The sequence below is a fragment of the Pungitius pungitius genome, chromosome 11 (assembly GCF_949316345.1).
Source record: "Pungitius pungitius chromosome 11, fPunPun2.1, whole genome shotgun sequence".
NCBI classification, from domain to species: Eukaryota; Metazoa; Chordata; class Actinopteri; order Perciformes; family Gasterosteidae; genus Pungitius; species Pungitius pungitius.
Genome location: NC_084910.1, coordinates 1,681,428 through 1,700,624, shown reverse-complemented (window position 1 = coordinate 1,700,624; position 19,197 = coordinate 1,681,428). Strand labels below are relative to the sequence as shown.

The 19,197-nt window shown below is 42.3% G+C and overlaps 1 protein-coding gene across 2 annotated transcripts in view; it reads left to right on the top strand.

Annotated features, from left to right (window-relative positions):
* Nucleotides 1-13,354, top strand: part of LOC119197121 (CUB and sushi domain-containing protein 3-like) — a 157,057-nt gene extending 143,703 nt beyond the window's left edge. For both annotated transcript variants that reach the window (XM_062565524.1, XM_037453152.2), the window contains exons 61-70: nt 459-632; nt 1,016-1,089; nt 2,389-2,500; nt 6,117-6,296; nt 6,664-6,729; nt 7,393-7,551; nt 7,923-8,035; nt 8,647-8,734; nt 9,972-10,113; nt 10,793-13,354. In XM_062565524.1, coding sequence (XP_062421508.1) covers nt 459-632; nt 1,016-1,089; nt 2,389-2,500; nt 6,117-6,296; nt 6,664-6,729; nt 7,393-7,551; nt 7,923-8,035; nt 8,647-8,734; nt 9,972-10,113; nt 10,793-10,952 — 1,268 coding nt within the window. In that variant the 3' untranslated portion in view covers nt 10,953-13,354. The remainder of the gene's footprint in view (nt 1-458; nt 633-1,015; nt 1,090-2,388; nt 2,501-6,116; nt 6,297-6,663; nt 6,730-7,392; nt 7,552-7,922; nt 8,036-8,646; nt 8,735-9,971; nt 10,114-10,792) is intronic.
* Nucleotides 13,355-19,197: the final 5,843 nt, after the last annotated feature.

Here is a 19,197-nt window from a genome sequence, read left to right as displayed (position 1 = left end):
GAGCCAACAGCCACAGGAAGTCATGCTACACGCATAATGTCAATGCAATTTGAATAATTCAGTCCATGAAGACTTTCCAAATCATATGGAAAGACAATATTGGTATAAGTCAGCTAGTGGAATAAATAGAAGGCGCTGAAGGCGCCGCTCATCCTGGTCTGATGGTGCGGGAGCCGCAGCTGTCCACTCGTCTCGTTATATGGGAATGAAACGCTTGATAGTTTACCCAATGCTTCATTCAACTGACCAGCTGCTCCAGTGTTTCCTTACTGCTAATTTGGTCAGAAACCGATGGACGTTTGAGTCCTGAACAGGCTCTGGAGGAACAGGGCGTCCACGTTGACATGAACCAGACCGAAGGGTCACTGTTGGATGAAAAATGCGTAACATCTGTGTTGGATCTTTTGGCCCTCAAACCTATCCCATCAGCATTATTCCACATTCCTGCTTCCCCCCAGCCAAGTTCTGCGGAGACCCCGGTACGCCTGCCAGAGGACGGAGAGAAGGGCGCAGTTTCATCTTCAAGTCTGAGGTGACGTTTAGCTGCAACACCCTCTATTTTCTGGTGGGATCAACAACGCGCATGTGCCAGGAGGACGGCATCTGGAGCGGCTCTCAGCCACGCTGTATAGGTACAGATCATCGACCATTTGATTACGTTGTTGACTAAAGAATGAATTGTATTCTATAGATTTTTAAATATGATAGTTGCGGTGGATGTATTAAAAAATGTCCAAAATGGATGCGTCTTCATTTGAATCTAGTCCCTACAATGATCCCAGGGGTCTACATCCCTCAGACTCCAAATGAAATCCTGAGAATTCATAGTCGAAGAGACTAGAGATGGCACATTAATTCTGCTTATGTTACCGCGCTATTTCAGTAATTGTGCTCTGGTACACGGTACACCAGAGAGAAATTGCTTAGTCATTATCAATGATTGGCCCTTTTTCATACTCTCGTTTTTGTTCGCCTGCGATACTCTTGTCATCGGGACAATGATTTCTCGTTCCAGAGCCCACTAGAACGACCTGTGAAAATCCAGGAACACCTGAGCATGGCTTCATGAATTACACAACAGGCTTTAAGGTAAGATGGGCTAAACCTGTAATGCATACATTTTATAAAGATGTCATGTGCATTTTGTAAATGTTTTTCCAAACAGCACATTTATAGTTGGAGGCAGGTTTATACAACAGGCGTACAGCTTTAAAATATAAGGTGCAAGACTTGCTATATGCTCTCTTAATTCAGATGGACAACAGATCTCCATATTCTCGCTATTTTTTGCACTGTTCGAAGCACGAGAGGCAACCATACCAATCGAAGCATGCAGCTCCAATGTGTTACCTGTACTCGTTCCTCTTTCAAATGGGAGGTTTTCTTGTTCTTCTGCGTTTGTGTCCTTGTGGTTGAAATGCACGTATTGTATGTCACTTTGGATAAAAGCGTCAGCTAAATGACATGCAATGTAAAAGTTTCCAATAGATGATCCATGTCAAATCATCATTTATTCTCTTGGATGATGTCATGTAGGTGCAAGGGTGACGCAGTGATGCATGCAGTATCCATCCCAAGGGGGTTGACCGTTTCTCCCTCACTGCATGTATACAGGCGCGGTCTGGATCTATAGTAACGTGTACAGAACATGCAGCTTGACCGTCCGTGGAGAACATGCAATGCTCAAGTACCTCGTAGTCAAAAAAACTAACGACAAAAAAAAACACATCATGACCATTGGGGTGTGCACACAGCAGCTCCCCTGAGACGCTTTCAGCCAGTGAGTTTCGTTTTATTTCCGCGCCGGTACTCTTGGAGCGTCACTTACAAGTTAAGTGCAAAATATTTCTCTGCAACATTCAGCCGAATATCTGATATGAAATCCGTCCCGAATGAAAGCACAAGGAGCAGCTTATTATTTGGATCACTGCTTGTATTGTACACTTTTCTGCATTAAAGACCGACGTTACCAGTATCTTGACACCACCAAATGAGAAAGTCCTGTGTCAATGCTGTTACAGCATTTCCGAAAAAAAGCGTATTTTATTGATGACAAAAAGCAAAGATTAGTGTTGCGTGAGATTGTCTTACAGTTTGTATACTGGATTGGGAGAATGTCAGTTGTTTTTTGCCATTATTTGAATGCAAGAAAAAAACAAAAAACAGTTGTCTATTTTTTCAATCACTTCTGCATCACCACAAACCTGGGCCATCGCCTCCAGGAATAGTCTCCATCCGCCTCCACGCGGCACATAATCATTAAAAAGGGGGGAAAAAACCCACTTGTGCAGTACTTTTCAAAGTTCTTTAGATTTTATGCTGGGAGCCTATTGGCATTTGTATCAGTTTATTGACTCTCCACTTTTTGCGCTGTGTGTTTGTGACCAGGTGGGCAGCAGAGTAGACTTCCAGTGCCAACAGGGACACCTACTGCAGGGCTCCACCACCCGCCTCTGTTTGCCAGATCTCACCTGGAGCGGCATCCAGCCCCGCTGTATCCGTGAGTGCTCCCTGATCCTCGCATCACTCTCCCTGTCTTTGTTTTTCCACTTCGCCCTCTGGCGTCTTGTCACTGTTGAGATGCATCGGAGGCTACTCCGACGATGTCTTTTCTTTTCCTCGATACGCGCTCTCCCTCTGTCGATTTGCTCGGTCCTTTGACCTCCTGGTGGATTGCAGCTTCAGCCTCAGTCCACCTGCCATCCTGGTCATTTGCAGCACAGCCAAGTCGCTTTGCCAAGAGCTTTTAAAATTTAATGTAATCCAGTATTTTGGTAGAATCCCTTTCAGCTACAGCATCTTTCACAGAAGTGTTCCCATCGTACTATTAGTCGTCCTACACTGTGTAATGATAAAGTAATATTATGATCTTGATACATTATCTCTCTCAATCCTTGTGTATGTGCAAGTGGCCTCTTTAATGTGTAAACACCTAGCTGCCATATAATTAGATACACCTAGCTGAAACTCATTGTCTTGATTTTCTAAAGGAAACCAAATAATCTATTATGTTGTGCAAGGTCTACTGGTATACTTTATCAGCAACATCTTAGCCTTCTAATGTCCGCAATTAATTGCTTGGTTCTCCACTCCTATTTGACAAGTGTTGATATTTAACTCTCCTATGTTTAATTGCGATAATTTGGAGTTGCCGAGATCGGATCAATGCATGCCGCTTTGTCAATGAAGTGATAAATAAAGGATGTTGGCATGAAGCAACAATAATTCACTCAAAATGAAGATAAACGTCGGGCTCAATAGTGGATTCATTTCCAAACTAAATTAAGTAACTTTTCAACCTAGTTGTACATTGTTATAAAACCAATTTAGATCTGATGTTTGAGATGCTCAGGCATCATTTGAGTTTAATTTCACTTGGTGGCCTTTGGGTGGTTTCTTATTTCAATTTTTTGGGATCTGTATCCAAATCATCCCTGCAGCCACTTTGACTTCCACAGTGGTAAATATGAAATGATCCATTTCATGTCCTTTTTGTCTACCCATGATGTTTTGTAAAGTCACCGATAACCTATTTGGATTTCATTCAGAAGCAGCATGCGTTGAGGCCCTTAACTCTTCTGACTCCCCCTGTTTAGCAGGTGCACTTTGTCTGCGTCTGCTGAGGTTGCAGGATGTCAGCAGCCGCTCGCTGGCCCTGCTTCGTTGAAAAATGTATCTTATTTTCGTCCGCCATCGTCCTGTCATTGTTACTGCTGGATAGAGCACATTCTAGCACCCCATCGCTTTTGAATCATTTCTTAAATGTATCGCATGTGTGACTGAGGGAAACTGTAACCTTATTGTCACGAAATAATTCATTAGATTGAATAAACTTTATTAAAGTTGTAACACATTTCCTTTAAAGGAAGTTAAGACTTAAGCATTAAGATTGTCTAGTGTATTAACATATTAATTGTCATCGTCATTAAATAACCCTCAATGTAGCTTCACAAGTATTATTTATCTGATTGTGGTTTGAGTAAAGAATATAGTTATCACATCAGTGGACATCCCAAAACACAAAGCAAAAGGTCACCGTTATCCTGCTTGATATGACTTTATACATTAATTTTAGTCTGCTGATGGATAGCATTGTTTTTTTAATTTCTTTTTCATTCATGCAGCCCCGAGGGGTAAGGCCCATAAAACATTGGAGGAAAGCTGTGGTCATGTATTTCAGTACGGGTGCTTTTGTATGGGTCCGACACGCTGTGTTGACCCGCGGTCAAAACCGCCATAAATCCTCAAACTACCTTTCTCTGTGATGAAATGCGCTTCTGTTACTGTGAGGACACTTAAACGTGATGCCAACTAATTTTGTTCTGCTGACAAAAGCAAAAGTGTGGAGGGATTATGGACACAACGACGCAATGGACACAATTGCTAGTTTTGTATTGCAGGATCTCCAGCATGTTACCTTTCTGTCGCCCCAAATCCCCCAATATGTTCCACTGCCCGCTGGGATAGAATAATTAGAATGTTGATTTTCTATTTGGGGGAAAAAAAAATCAACATTTACATAAAGTTTTCCTTCCTACAGCAAGATTTGCACACTAGATTGAAAGAAAATTTCAAAAGTAATTGCAACCACTCGGAAGTAAACTTTGTACTCCCACTGGACTGTAACTGGCCGACCTCCCCGGATCGAACAGAACTCCATCAGCAGGGCTGTCTCTCTGTGTCTCCTAATGGTCTCTATCAGAAAAAAAGTGTCTCCTGATGCCTCATGTAATCTCCGCTGTGCTGTAAATAAACTGGCAACGTGACGGGCCTTTGAAACAATACTTCATCGGACCCGTCTTCGGGAATCATTACAGCCACCCTGGACCGGTGCTGAGCGGTTGGTTTGAATGGATTTTGGAAATGGCAAGACGGGTGTTTATAAATCAATTTATTTATTTAGGCCTTTGGAGTTGATATCTTTAACTAACAGTGTGATGCCGTTTTTCTTTATATTCACAGCTCATATAAATACCACACTAAATTTCCTACAGGCAGATTTATCAACTCTTTGGGTGGTGCATCTGGGTGACTTACACACTTGTCCTTGTGCTTTCTTCATCCGTCTTTCCTGATGTGTACTAAATCGTCATAGCCCCCCGTGTAGCAGAAGTAATCTACTGGTTTCGGGACAGCGCCTGGATGCACCTGTTTAAATATGTAGAGCATTTAGAAATGGATGTATTCAGAGAGGCATACACACATATATTATTCCTGGATCAAACACCAGCAAACTAATATCCAACAGGGGGGATTTCCTGCAGCCCCCTTGTCGTCCATAGAGCAGAGAGACTTTCATCCTGGCATTCCTTCCACACCCAATTGCCACTAAGACGCCATGAAGGACCGATTTGGTACCGTGACTCACTTGCAGCTGCCTCCCATCCGGCAGCAGCAAACGTGTTCTTTCACTCACAAGCTGCAAAATGATTTAGCTATCTTCACATGATTGTTGGATCCGAAATGTTCAACCCTTCAGTGGTTTTGGTGGTGCAGTAACATGTGCATACTTATTGTTTTGTAGGGATTTAGAGATTTGAACAAAGTATTCTGAACCCGCAACTCACAAATAACAGCTTTTTTCCTTGGCTTTTCAAAGCCATGCTAAATCAGCACCTTTGAGCTTTTTCAGACAGAATAGTTAAATTTGCAGGCTTTAAAAAGTCAAATCCGTACATTTAGTATATAAAGTTGGACAGGTCTGCCTTCCAGGATATGGGCTGCTCTTGTTATCCTTCTATTATCTTCTGATTTCCAGACGTCAGTTCTTTCTTCTCCGAGTCCCTAAGTGTCTGTGACCTTCACCTCTGTATGCCCATTCTGGTAATGGAAAAAAAGATTTACAATAACTTTCACTTGAGCACTGCTTTGCAAGCACTCCGATGAACTGGGTGTTGTCTGGTCTCGCCCTTGAACATTTTGAAACACAAAAACAACTTAAAATCATTTAGCTTTTCCCCAGCTGTTGCTGAATGATAATGAGTCAGCGAAGCCTCTCTGTTGTTCTGCTTCTTGTGTCTCGCAAAGGCTCCGATTACATTTCTGACAATCCACGCAGTTACTGTATTTGACTTTTTGACTCTGTGCACTCACGGGCTCCTCTGCTCGCTCACCAGCTCACGCCTGCAAGCAGCCGAGGAGCCCGGCCAACGCCGACGTGGTGGGTCTGGACCTGCCTTCCTACGGATACACCCTGGTGTACACCTGCCAGTCGGGTTATTTCCTCTCCGGGGGATCGGAGCACCGGGTCTGCCGCTCTGACGGCAGCTGGACTGGCAAGGTGCCCGTGTGCAGAGGTGCGTGGTCGGCGGAGGTCCACGAGGGCAGTCGATGGAGGGGATGGGGCGGAGGAGGGCGTTGCACTGTGGGAGGAAAGTGGAGGTGGTGCGCTATAGAGGGGTGAATTCTATACTCGTGTACAGGCTCAGTGTTTCCGAACTAGTTATATAATGCATGTTCTTATTTAACTTTAACATTAAGATGATTTCAAAGGTTTGTGTGCAAAGCGCTTCCAGGAAGAGTTTAATGTAAGCAGCATGTTACAGTTGGGCCGTGTTTACCCTTCCAATATCCCCCCCCCCCCCCCCCCCCCCCCCCCCCCCTCATGCTGTTAAGCCCTGCTGTGCTCATCTTTGTGAAATACATATTTGTGTCCTTCTGCAGTCGGTTCCAAATCACATGAGAAAACTGTCAAACCCGTCCCGGGGACACCGAGCCCTAAGATGCACGGTGAGTCTTTAACGGCAAGCACCAGAGGGCAAGAGTGCGGTTTTAGTGGGATCTAAATCTTTGTCAACGTGATCAAGGTTTCCGTGTCTTTCATAAGGAGTTTAAAGTTTCTTACAGAGTGCCAGCACCACATACCCTTTATAGATTTAACATTGCTTACTCGGTATCATGCAAAGTAATATGCTATTAGCAGCGTCAGTTGTAATAAAATGATGCTTCATTGCATCGAAGTCCACTTTTCACCTCTTAATGTTTTTGCCAGCCCTAATTGATCTTACTATTATAAGGTTAACAAGCATTCACCTCTGTAAGGGTGATTAATCCCTTATTCCCTACTAAATCATTCCCAGTAGGTGATTGTGCTGCAAGATTTTAACAAAAAACTAATAAGAAACTTTTGCCAAGTTCACAGAGTGAGTTATCTCTTTCCCAATGTATTCAATTATCCTACATTTAGATTGTCAAAGCATATAAGGAACATGGTATTAGTCAAGCCGAAGGAAAAAGACGGTTATCAGCTGTTATGTTGATTCTTATGCATATCTGATCACCATTCTGCACCGTGGGTGCAAGTGTTCAGCTCGTATTAATATTGATTGGATCTTGTGTAGGAAAGCTAATTCAATGACCTTATTTAATGAGTTTTTATTTCTCTTTCTTAAGTTCCTGACAACGTCTTTGCCTCTGATTTCGTGTGGAAGGGTTCCTATGATTACAAAGGCCAGAAGCAGCCAATGACTTTGACAGTCCGGAGCTTTAATGCCACGACAGGAAAAGTCAATGTTACTTTAACAGACAGCAGCATGGAGTTTCTACTCTCTGGTGAGTCTTCCATAAATCATACGTCTTCTGCTTCCTCCTCTCACTACCTCCGTGTGTCACTTCAATTTATTTTGAGGATGCCTCACGTCAATCAGTCAATCACCAAATGATCTCATGCATGAGAGTGGAAATTAACTATTGGCTCTAAAGGAGGATGCATTAGCCTCCGCTGACTGACTTACTGCCCACTGAAGAGTCACTCGTCTCCTCCCCTCCTCCCTCAGCTCAACTTTCCTTCCAGTTCTCTCCTCACTCACGTCGGCTTCTGTTTTTTCTTTTTCTACCTCCTATCATTCCCCCGCACTCATTTTGCTTCATGTCTTTTTTCACATCAATTCTCGTGCTGCCTCTTGTCTTAACTTAACTCGTAGGAGTGTACAAGCGCCAGGAGGCACGGTTAATGCTTCTGCTGTACCAGATGAGAGCGCTGGCCCACAGCTCCTTGAGCAGGATTACTGATGAGACCTGGGCAATGGACGGATTTGTGAGTGTACAGTCATTTACGAGCCTTTCTTCATTCATCTTCTTTTTGTTTAGTCCGACAAATCAAGTGGAAAAGCCTTTCTCTGACTTTTTAAGGCAAATGTTTAATCATTATTAGTTTATAATAATAACTAAAACCAAGCGGTAACTGTGATGACAAGCAGAATAGTTATTTATAGTTATTTCTTTACACATAGTTTTTACACTGTACATCAGAGGAGCCAGTCACTCCATATAAACCATTTTAGAATTCCTAAACTGACAATTTGCTGAAAGAGCTCTGACACACACTCGACACCTCGGGGGCAGCAAACGACACCAATTTTTGTTTGTGGAGTAGACGCTTGTCTTTTAAAATGAACTTCAGGGTCCACTTAATAAAAACGTGTGACAGCTGACTGCGCCACGCTGAGCTATTGATAGCACGGTGCACACTTCCAGAGCAGTTTACCAAGACAAAGGGGCTATTTTTGAATCCAGCATGACAGAATGCGGGGACTTTCTCACTAGATGTTGCATTTCATGTGGAATGGAATACACTCTTACTTGCCATGAAGAGTCAAATTGTATTACCGTTTCTCGAGCTTTTTGTTATTTTTTTTTCCCCGCCAGGTTTCAGCGGAGCCGGAGGGAGGCAGCTACGTGTTCCAAGGCTTCATGCAGGGCAAAGACTTTGGACGGTTTGGACTACAAAGACTCGGTATGTGTTGTTTAAATTCCATTAATACCATTTCCATGGGCCGCTCGTCTTTCATGTCCACAGTAAAAGTAGAAAAAGAGATGCTATTAAGACCCCTTCCACTATCCAAAATGTTTTTCCGATTGCTTGGAACGAATGATGCAATAGTAGCGTTCCACGTTGCCGGTCTATCTTCACATTGACCTTTCTGAAGGAGCAGGAGTTCCTCTGCTGACCTTAAGTAGGAGTTCAAGAGATTCATACATATAATCATGATTTGTGACAGACAAGTGTGACGTGGAACCATAAAACTTTCAGCACACAAACGCTGAGAACTGAATTTTCAGTGACGTAGGACACATCGGGGTCATTTAAAACATTTTAAATACTACTGAAATCCAGAGTCCATGAAACCTGTTTGCATGGGACTAATGTTACTCGGGGACTTGGAGTAGTGTTGAATAATGCAAAGGTTGTCTGTGACCTCAAATCCTGATTGAATCTGCCATTTGAGGAGGATTTTCTAAAGGAAAAATTCCACCACAAATTACCATCTAACATCTTTGTGATTTAGGGTGGGGTTTTTTCTGTGCTTTTTTGGTTTCTTTTTTGTTTTGGCCATTTATTAAAAGTCAACAGCATTTTGGATGCAAATTGAGGGGGATCATTTATCTGCACAGCATGGAGACCATGCCAGACACTTCTATAATACAATATCATTATTGTCAAATATAAGATATAGTTTGCAAATGTAGAGGTCATGTAAATAGATGTTTGTAGAATACAGACTACTGACACTTATGTGTGGATACATCTGTGTTCACTTATACATTTGTAACACCTCTAAAGCACAATAAAGCTCCATAATATTTGCTCTGTGCTCATATGCAGTGAGTCACATAGTGCCACAGAGTAGAATATTCCCTTCAATTCTGTTGTCATCACCTCATAATTGACTTCAACGAGATCATGGCAGTCGCAGTGATCGTTATCAGTCGCATCTGCTGCGTCTCGGACGTGTCATCATTTTGATCGTCTTCCTCTGCATTCACTGCTTCATCATCATCATCATCTCCATTATCATCACCAGCAGATGACACGTATGTTTCTTTAATTCCATTTTCTTTTCTTTTTTTCAGGGTTTGTGCTATTTTGTTAATCATAATATTTTAGACGCTCTTCTTTCACAAATTCAGCATTATGAATTTATTCCGTGTTCCTTTTAATAATGTGATTTTTTTTTTTTTTCTTCTTCCAGGTTTGAGTGTGAGAGAGAACGTGACCCTCACTGACCCCGAAACAAATGGCTCCACCAACAGCAGTTCTGTTGCTGTCGCAATCCTTGTGCCTTTCTTTGCCCTCATCTTCGCAGGCCTCGGGTTTTATCTCTACAAACAGCGGTATGTGGTGTGCACTTGGCTTCCAGACCAAACACAGCGGCTCCTCTAGTCGATATCCTATTTGTTCCCACGGGACAAAGAAAGATGAGGACACGTTTTTGTGCGTCGGCCTCCCGTGTTTTTTTTTGTTTTGTTTTTTTTCAGATTTCTAGACGGGTGTTAAAAAAAACGTTTGGAAACCCAGGTTTATGTAGATGTTTTTCCCGATTGCATTCAAAGGAAATGCAAAGCACGGCGAGGTGGATGGCGCTCGCTCGCTCTGTGGCCCACTTCCACATCGCTCCCCCCGCTTGGGTACAGGAGCTTCCTCGTTGGAGGCTTCAAAGCGTGATGTAATATTAGTGAAAGTCCCACCGTCAGCAGAGCTCGTTGCAGCGCGGTGTGCGTCAGACGCGGTTAATGAGAACGCTGTCAGTAGCATGTGGGATGTATGTACTGTGTACAGCAGGGTGGATTTGATTAATGAATACAGGAAAAAAAAAAACCTGGGACATGTCAATTTCTCACTCATTATGTCAGTTACCAGTGAACAGGGCCGCTCTGACTGATGTGTTTAACAATAATTACCATTTTGCCTCGTTTACCTACTGCGGCTGTGTTTATGGGATTGGAAGGAGGGGAGATCGTTAGGATACCGTCTCTCAACTAACATGCAACCTCCTTATCTTTTTTTCTTCAGGAAAACGGACAAAGCGCAGTACACGGGATGTTCTGTCCACGAGAACAACAACGGACAGGCCACTTTTGAGAACCCCATGTACAACACAAACACAAAAGCCGCTGAGGGAAAAGTCGTCCGCTTTGATTCCAATCTCAACACCATCTGCACCATGGTTTGATACCCGACTACGAGAGAGGGACCAGGGAGGATACAACTTCTCCTTGTTTGCCTAACATGAATATAGATGGGTATATTTATATTTTTCTTGTTTCGGATACATCAAAGACAAAATAGCTCAGATATATATATAAAGCACACTTCAGCAATCATATCCTGTACAAAAGGTCCACGGTTGAAGAGAGATGAAGTGGAGGTCCCACACCATTGCAGATCTTCCCATAGTTTGGGTGAAGAGAAGTGTTCTTTACACTCTGTGAGTGTTGGCTTTATGATTATAAAAGCCTCTGGCATATAGATAAAATAGAGTATTTTATGCTCTGTAGTATTAATAAAAAGGGGTTACTTTACGATGCCAAAATACAATTTTAAACCTTTTGCTTTTGAAGAAAATAGGCCAGAGACACTTTTTGGTCTTGCCTTCATTCATCCTCTAATTTTCTTCTTATGGAGGTGAGACGCCTCTTCCCTGTGATTCAGGCCAGAGGCGTAATGTGATGTCTATTTTCCAAGCAGAGCAGTGTGTGAGTGGAGACGACGAGGTAGAGAGGAAATATTGTGTTTCCTGTAGTTTGTTCAAAGTTGTATGCTCAATTATATACATCCTAATTGGATCTAACCTCCCACTGATGAAATATATGGAAGGGGATTTAATTACTGAAGTGCAGTACAAAAAAAGGCTTTTATTTTTACTCTCTGACAGCAACACAGTACAGTTTCTTCACAAGAGTTATAGTTAACATTTGGGTTTATCATCAACTTGTGTGTGCTATGAATTTGTCTCTGGCAGAAACTTTGTTTAAATATGACAGTCTAGTCGAGGCAAAGTGTACCTCTCAGTATATTGGTAATTTTGGCCTCATCCATCTATTTAAACTCTTCTCTTATTTACTTATTTAAATGACCTTTTACAGTCTCTGTGTCCCATAAAAAATGAATTAGGTGGGAATTTAACCAAATCCTTGAGCCTGTATAAGTCAAGAATATCAAAGTAGGAGCACCTTGATGAGTCATTCGAGGTTTTACGAGAACACGACATTGAGAACAGCTACAGCACACAGAGTTTAAGTTTATTTAAGCTGCGATGTCAGTAAATCAAAGTGCAAAGTGGAGAGCCTGAAGTCACACAGAGTTTGTCGTTTTATGTTGTGGGAAAAAAAACAACAGCTCCTTTAGAGTAATTCTTACACAGAACAAGTGTGACGTGCACATGTGCTCATCTGAAAGGAGGAGCGGGGCTTGTGTTCTTTGGGGAAACCTTGCTTTGGACACGGCATCTCTGATCATGTGATGAACACACGGACTTGGTCTATTTTATTGACACCCACTGACACAAACGGTTGTCTTACTGAACCATCAGCTTCTGCCAACAAATGTACAGTATACATGAACAAATTTGCACACTCAACCATTAGCCACTATCAGTATTTCACCATCATCTAAGTCCCTGCAAGATCTACAAGTGAAAAATGAATTTGACACTCATCACATTTCTACATCATTGCAGTGCCTTGAATACTGTATGGGCATATGTTTTTAAGGAAGACATAACATTGGTAAAACTGTCCTAGGTGTTATGTATCTGCACAGTTCGCAACGATTTAGATGAGTGATGTCCACCCTGATGGTTTATCTAAGCAGAGGTGTCTTTGAAAAGCAGCTCCTAGTTTCATACCTGCTCATGGATAGCGATTGCTGCTACAGTACTTTGTACCACTACTTTGATTCCTGTCATTGCTCGTACATTTTGTACATTTATACAGTTTTGATACTTGATGGCATTCTTTGGCGAGGTGTCTTGTGTTATCAATATGTAATATATTTTGCAAGGTCACATTTCATATTGGTGAGAAAAAAAGAAATGCACCTGGTGAAATGCGGCAGTGTGTCAGTGTGACGGACATCAGATTACTAGAATGCTTTTAAATGTACCACACAATTGTTATCCTATTAAAAAAAAAATGTGTATATGAATATGTAAATATTACAAAAGTTTTGTAAAGAGATATATTTTTTATGCAAAAATAAAGCATTTGTAAGTTATTGATTATGTTGTTTAAAATTGCACCTGTAAATGTCATGATACATCAAAAATGTTTTGTATTTTTTCTTTATCAGCAATGTACAAATCCTTAATTTATATATAAAATAATGAAGCTCAATCTTTTCTTTCATTGATAGAGATGCCTCCTGCTACAGTACTTGTAGCTTGAAATGATGTTTCAGTCTACTAATCGGAGAGCTTTTATCATTCAGTCTGCTGCCTCCCGACTTTACAGATTTTTAATGAGTTTTCCATTTGCTGACCACAGCCCAGTTGAACCAAAATAAGTACCAACATTATCTCTGTCCAAGGGAGTCTTCAGAGCATTAAAGACAGCAGCAATGCATGCTGGCCAATAATCCAAACTCTGGTCTCAACCTTTAAAACACATCTTACCAGAGAAATGGAACATCGTTTAACATCCCTTCATTCACTGCACGCATTCAAATTATGGCATTAGCTATGCTAAATGATCTTTATCTTGTCTTTAAGGGAGTGTCTGTCTTGGTCGATGGTTACAAATGGCTGTTCATTTACTCCGGAGGTCAAACAAAATGAAAGGTACTTTGCATCTATAAATGACAGCCTTTTGACAAATCTTTATAGTGGTCTTTTTGATGATTTGCCATTTATGCTGGTTAAAATAGTGATGTTGGTCTGCACGCTTTGGTACCGGAGCAGTTTTTGTACAGAGAACAGAATTGACCATTTCCATTCATAAAGGAAAGTCTAAATTCCAACACAGCATAGTAGAGCATCAGAAAATAGCGGTAAAATAATTTGCTTCATAAAATCTCTTTTTCGACAGACTGGATCGAAGAAGGTGGATAATTGCCACATGTGGCGCTTTGTCAAGACATTATGTAACTGACCGAGATGAAGCTAATTTGCAAAGGAGTGCGACGGAGATCACACGAGGCTCAATGAAGAAAGTACCAAGAGGAGCGATGAAGATCAAACATGCCGTTGAGTGGCAGGAGAAGGCTTGATTTCAGACTTGGGTTAAGCATATACTTTAAAGGCTGAGTCTGGGATTTGTGTATGGATTAGAAATGTTTGCCAGTGGGATTTTCCACTGAAGTTGCTCCGAAGCTCCGTCAAGCAGATTTCCCCCAAAGGGTGGCTGTGTTGTGTAAGCTGGGGCTCGGCTGAGCTGTCAAAGCAGGGCTCAGTTTGTTTGTTCAGGACGGCTCTTTGCTCCGAGTAATTCACCAATATCAGCGCCGTTTAGACACTGACTACAACGACCCCCTCTCAGAATGAGACATAAAGGAATTAGAACCCCCCCCCCTCGAGGGGCCTTGCGGTTTGTGCCACTTTGTCGTGCTGCAGCTCGGCTGAGGTCAGGTGACGAAGAGGGTTGGTGCGGCACGCTGATTTCACCGTCCTGTTCATGGAGGCGTTTGGGGCCTGCTGGAGAAAATCAATGTGCAGGAACATGCTCAGGGGCAGTGAAGTGAAGGGATGTTCCCACCCCCCCCCCCCCCCCCCCTCTCTCATCAAGGGGCTGTATGTGTGCTGTGAAATCGCACCGCACAACATCGACAGCCGCCATTATTGACACGGTGCAAAGAACTCGCGCTTTTGTAAATATCGTTTAGTGCTAGAAGTTCAGTTCAGACTAGCAGAAAACAACTGTGACTCTTATTGATCTGAATGAGCATTGTGGAAAGAATCCTCCAGCATTTCCGCTCCTTATATCCTGTATGGCGTGTTTTCTGTTTACTGAGGGAAGCAGAAGTTGGGAAGCTGTTGGTTTTCCTCTCTTGTGCGTGTCAAAGCATAATGAGTTGTGTCGACTATCATTGGGTTTTCTGGCTCTAATGTGCAGGATTGTCAGTTGACTAACTAGCTTCTTTCTCTCCGTGTAAATCTCAGTTTTTCACTAATGAGCCATTTTCAACCACTCTGCTCTCATTAGTCATTTGTCCTCAGGCTGGTGCATGTTCTTGATGCAGATGGAAAAAGTGAAAATCCATTTTAATGCAGGTAAAATGATCTGAATGAAGTTTTTCTCAGCATTATGAAGTCTTCCTAATCCATTTTGCTAGATTTCTAAGGCGACACATTCCTAATGACTTACTGAATATATCCGTATTTTCACGCCTTATAACTGAATTGTATGTCTTGAATCCTGAATTTGATATTTCTCTTTTTAATATTAAAGTGGATGAATAATGTAAATTCCTACTGAACCATTTCAACAAAATATATTTCAGTTAAATCCCATAAGCACTGGGACATAGTCCAGTAGATCTGCTTCGTGACTTTGAATAGAAGGACGTGAGGAAGACCTTCGCTCTGCAGGATGCAGATTTAACAGTTGAGGTTTACTGGCATCATCGTCAGGTCTCATTAAAAAGACAACGGTAGCCACGGCGCTAGGTTCCAGTCTCGTATGTATTTCTTTTAGTTGCTGGGAAGCCAGCAGAGACACCAAGGAGTAAATAGATGCAAGGAGTAGTGAATAGAAAATGACAGAACAGTCTGTGCTTTGGTAGTTAGTGAGCTTCAGAGGTCCAATTAGATGCTACATTGCACAGAGTTGCGGTTTCTCTCTCTTCAGTCTTTCTGTTGGGATGATCGGCTACTTGCGTGTTACATTTAACTTAACGAAGTGGCATCGATCTTCCTCCTGCAAGAAATCAAATAAGTCTATCCTCTTGGAAGTATTTCTCAAATTTTCTGATTCTTGGAAAATTGGATTTGAACCCATGACCATGTTTAAATCTTATTTTAACATACTATACTTCCCATGTATGGTGACTGGATGGCTTGGTTGTGCGCATCAACCCACAATCAGAAACAACAATGAACCTCCTTTGTAGCATGTACTTTTTATTTCTTTATTTTTATAGGGCTGCAGATTTTCACAGTTCACATCATTGCACATTACAACCCGCTATAAATAATACATATATTTGGACTATGCTGTACAAACACAGTAAGCTTCAGTTCTCCTTCACGCATGACAAATTTGATCTAATACCTCATTGGGTGTCCGTCTTTATTCTTAGTAATTAGATTGTGGAAATGTCCCAGCGCCTTCTGACGCAAGCAGGCACATCCGGTTTGATGTTCCAAAAAAAAAAAAAAACAGCGGCAAACATAACTCATTTCTTTTTTGTTCTTTGAGGAAAAATGCTTTGGACCGGCGCCTCGCATCATATACGACATTATTCACTCTGCAAAATCACTTCCCCCACAAGGCCGATCCATAAGACATTTGGTGCTGGTAATGTACGTGGAGGATGAGTGTTACGAGGAACATGAGTGCAGTTTTAAAGACACATGCGGCATTATTTTAATTTGATCAGCTCTCAAAGCCTCCGTCACAGCAGTCATTAAAAACACTCCCACTCTCCCCCAGAGAAAAGAAACCAAAAGAAAAAAATCTCACTTGGCTTCATGTGGAACAGTGGTATCGAATGGCAGTCCTTTGAGAGTGTACATTTTTATTTAGCATGAAATAGTATGTTTGCACAGTGGTTACAGAAACCAGGAACGTCGCAGCAATCGCACACTGAAAAGCTTTCATCTTTATTCACACTGTGACGGGATGCATTGAACCAGGGATTTACCCTCCTGTGTTCTATGAACAAAGACAAAAATAATTTCATGTCATTGAACGTCAGATTATAAGCTCTTTAGATTCCATCTGTATTAAGTATTTTGCACACAAGGACTTATTTTGCAAAAAAGATGGTCACCAAATCGACTCTTTATGCCTCAACGTTTTGAGGGACTCAAGAAAAAATCTGCAGTTATGAACCATAAATAATAATAATACATGGCACTTAATCATGTACAACCTCCGAGTTAAGGACTTTGTTATGAATCATACGACATTGACATTTGGGTTTGTTATCGTGCATGCTTTGCAGGAAGTGGAAATCATTTCAGCATAAAACCGAAGACGAGGGGAAACTGCGTCACGATGCTATCGGAGCGTATGATGGAGCAGGTTTGTCCTGCGAGGAGTAATAACCTGCTCATCTGCGGATGTTAATGTGCCACAGAAGCCCTTGGTAAAGAGGACATCTTAAGTTATCAATCACGAGGTGCACAGGGAGAAGTTGAGGCTGCAGGAATTGTGTCAACTAGCAGGTTTATTTATTTTATTTAAGTATTTGGTTAGTTCTTTTCTTTCTTCCTAGAACGCCATTCAGTGTCTGAGTGACTATCTGTGAACTGCGCCAGTGGGTGGAGAAGCAGGAGATGTGGTTTGTAAGTAGCAATTTCGGGCAAATGGTTATTATTATGGAGCCGAGGATCACTGGGTTTGTGTGTTTTGTGTTTTCTACTCCTCAGGCTGAGGCAGAGACTCAAAGGCACCGCTGCATTCTGCATTTCAAGAGCACATCAGTTTACTTAATTGTCGATGATTTTGCAGATTTGATCTGTGAGTAGAGAGAGCTAAATCCCTCGCGCAATAAAAAAAAGACTGTCAGCATTTTTCACTCTAGCTGTGGGCTGTACATAATGGCCTGTTCATGAATGCACAGGATGCAGGAAGGTGGGAGTGTGGAGGCAGCAACAGTCTCCTCAGATGTCTGAGACTGTTTGATGGATGACCCAAACTGTCCCTGCACCATTCTGCAACTTGTGTTTGGCTCTTTGCTGGATCCGGGTCAGCGGTCCGTTTGGAACGGAGCAGCATTGTAGGAGCACATATTAGCTCCGCCCCGTCCAATACCGCTGAGGCCCCCATTACACGAGCACGTCGGTTTCTCTGGAAGGACTCACGCATTCATCGGAGTCAATAATTATTTGGATGACCATGACTAATCCTGAGCTTCATGCTGTTTCTTATTGCTGCTGAGTTATAATGTAGTATGGCCTTTAACAGCTCCCCTTGAAATGATTATATTGCTGTGTGACTACTAATCAATACAGCAAACAGAAGCACGTTCCTCTCATGAGATACAGTTTGCCAGATGTGAGCAAAATCATGCAGGAGTTGCATAATGCAGCACGTTTTCACAATTAAGTGTGAAATGTGAGAAACGAACATATCTACGCTGATGTTTAAGCTAAAAAAAAAAGGCTTAGCAAAGAAAGCAGCCATGCTAAGCAAGTGATATGTTGTCAACATGTAGACAAGAATATGTGTGTACATATCATAATTAATACAATGTGGCACGTAAGCTACTGGAATATGCATGTGTGAGCATATGCTGTTTTATTTTTTATATCGCCCTGGAGGAAATGTATTATAATACAAGACGTTATAAAACACAATACTTCCACTGCTTTTGTTCCTTCACAGTTTGGCAAATAACTTTGGGGAACAAAAGAGTGACAGAAAGTGGTCGTTCCTTCCTTCATCCTCGGCTCTGCTGCAGGCCGTTGTTGCCATCGGTTCCATTTGTCCGTGCTGTGATGCCTGTGTGGATGCTGCACTCCCATCCAGCCGAAGGGAAGCTCATCAGCTAAAGGTGGTCGACTTGGTTGTCTCCCAATGAGTTCCACGAGGAGCGTCTCCTCCGACGAGGAGCTCGTGTTCTGTTTGTCCGTCGGCTACCGGCCTGATTTGAAATGAAACTGGAAGAAGCAGCTTCAGTTGTTTTCAGGGCCCTTCCGTACTGTTAACTTAGGCAGGCTGTGTCCTGAAGGCGGAGGAGGAACAGAGTAACGTCTGACCGTCGGACGATGGCAGCGGTGATTCTTCTTGTCCCGCCTGACCAGCAGCGAAATGCCACCGTCAGTTATTGTTCTGTGGTTGTCACGGCTTATGTGAAATCCATTTTCTCTGTTTGAATACATCCTGTCAGGGAAGAAAAGGCCCCGACTCAAATCTCGTCTGCCCAGTTTTTGACAGAGAGCATCTGACAGCAAATGGCTACATGGCCCCTCGAGGATGAGACATCCATCTGTCCTCGGACCGCCTGCTGTCTTTCTCAATGGCTTCATTTTCTTTACACTAGTTCACAATCACTTACTCTTTCAGCTAAAGGCGTGTTTATATTTATTGTGAAACTGCGTTAAAAACGTTTCTATCGTTAGACAAAGTATTTCCCAAGTGAATAAACCGTTCATCCCATCATTGTTACTCAGTCATTAGCCAGGCCTGATGGAGGAATACGTAAGGACCCTTGCTTTTGACCCTGGGGGGTTTCAGAGAGCTCCAGCTCATATTTGACCTGGCAGCATTGGACCCGGACTCTGAGACGCTGCCGCGGCTTTGGAGACATTTTCTCTT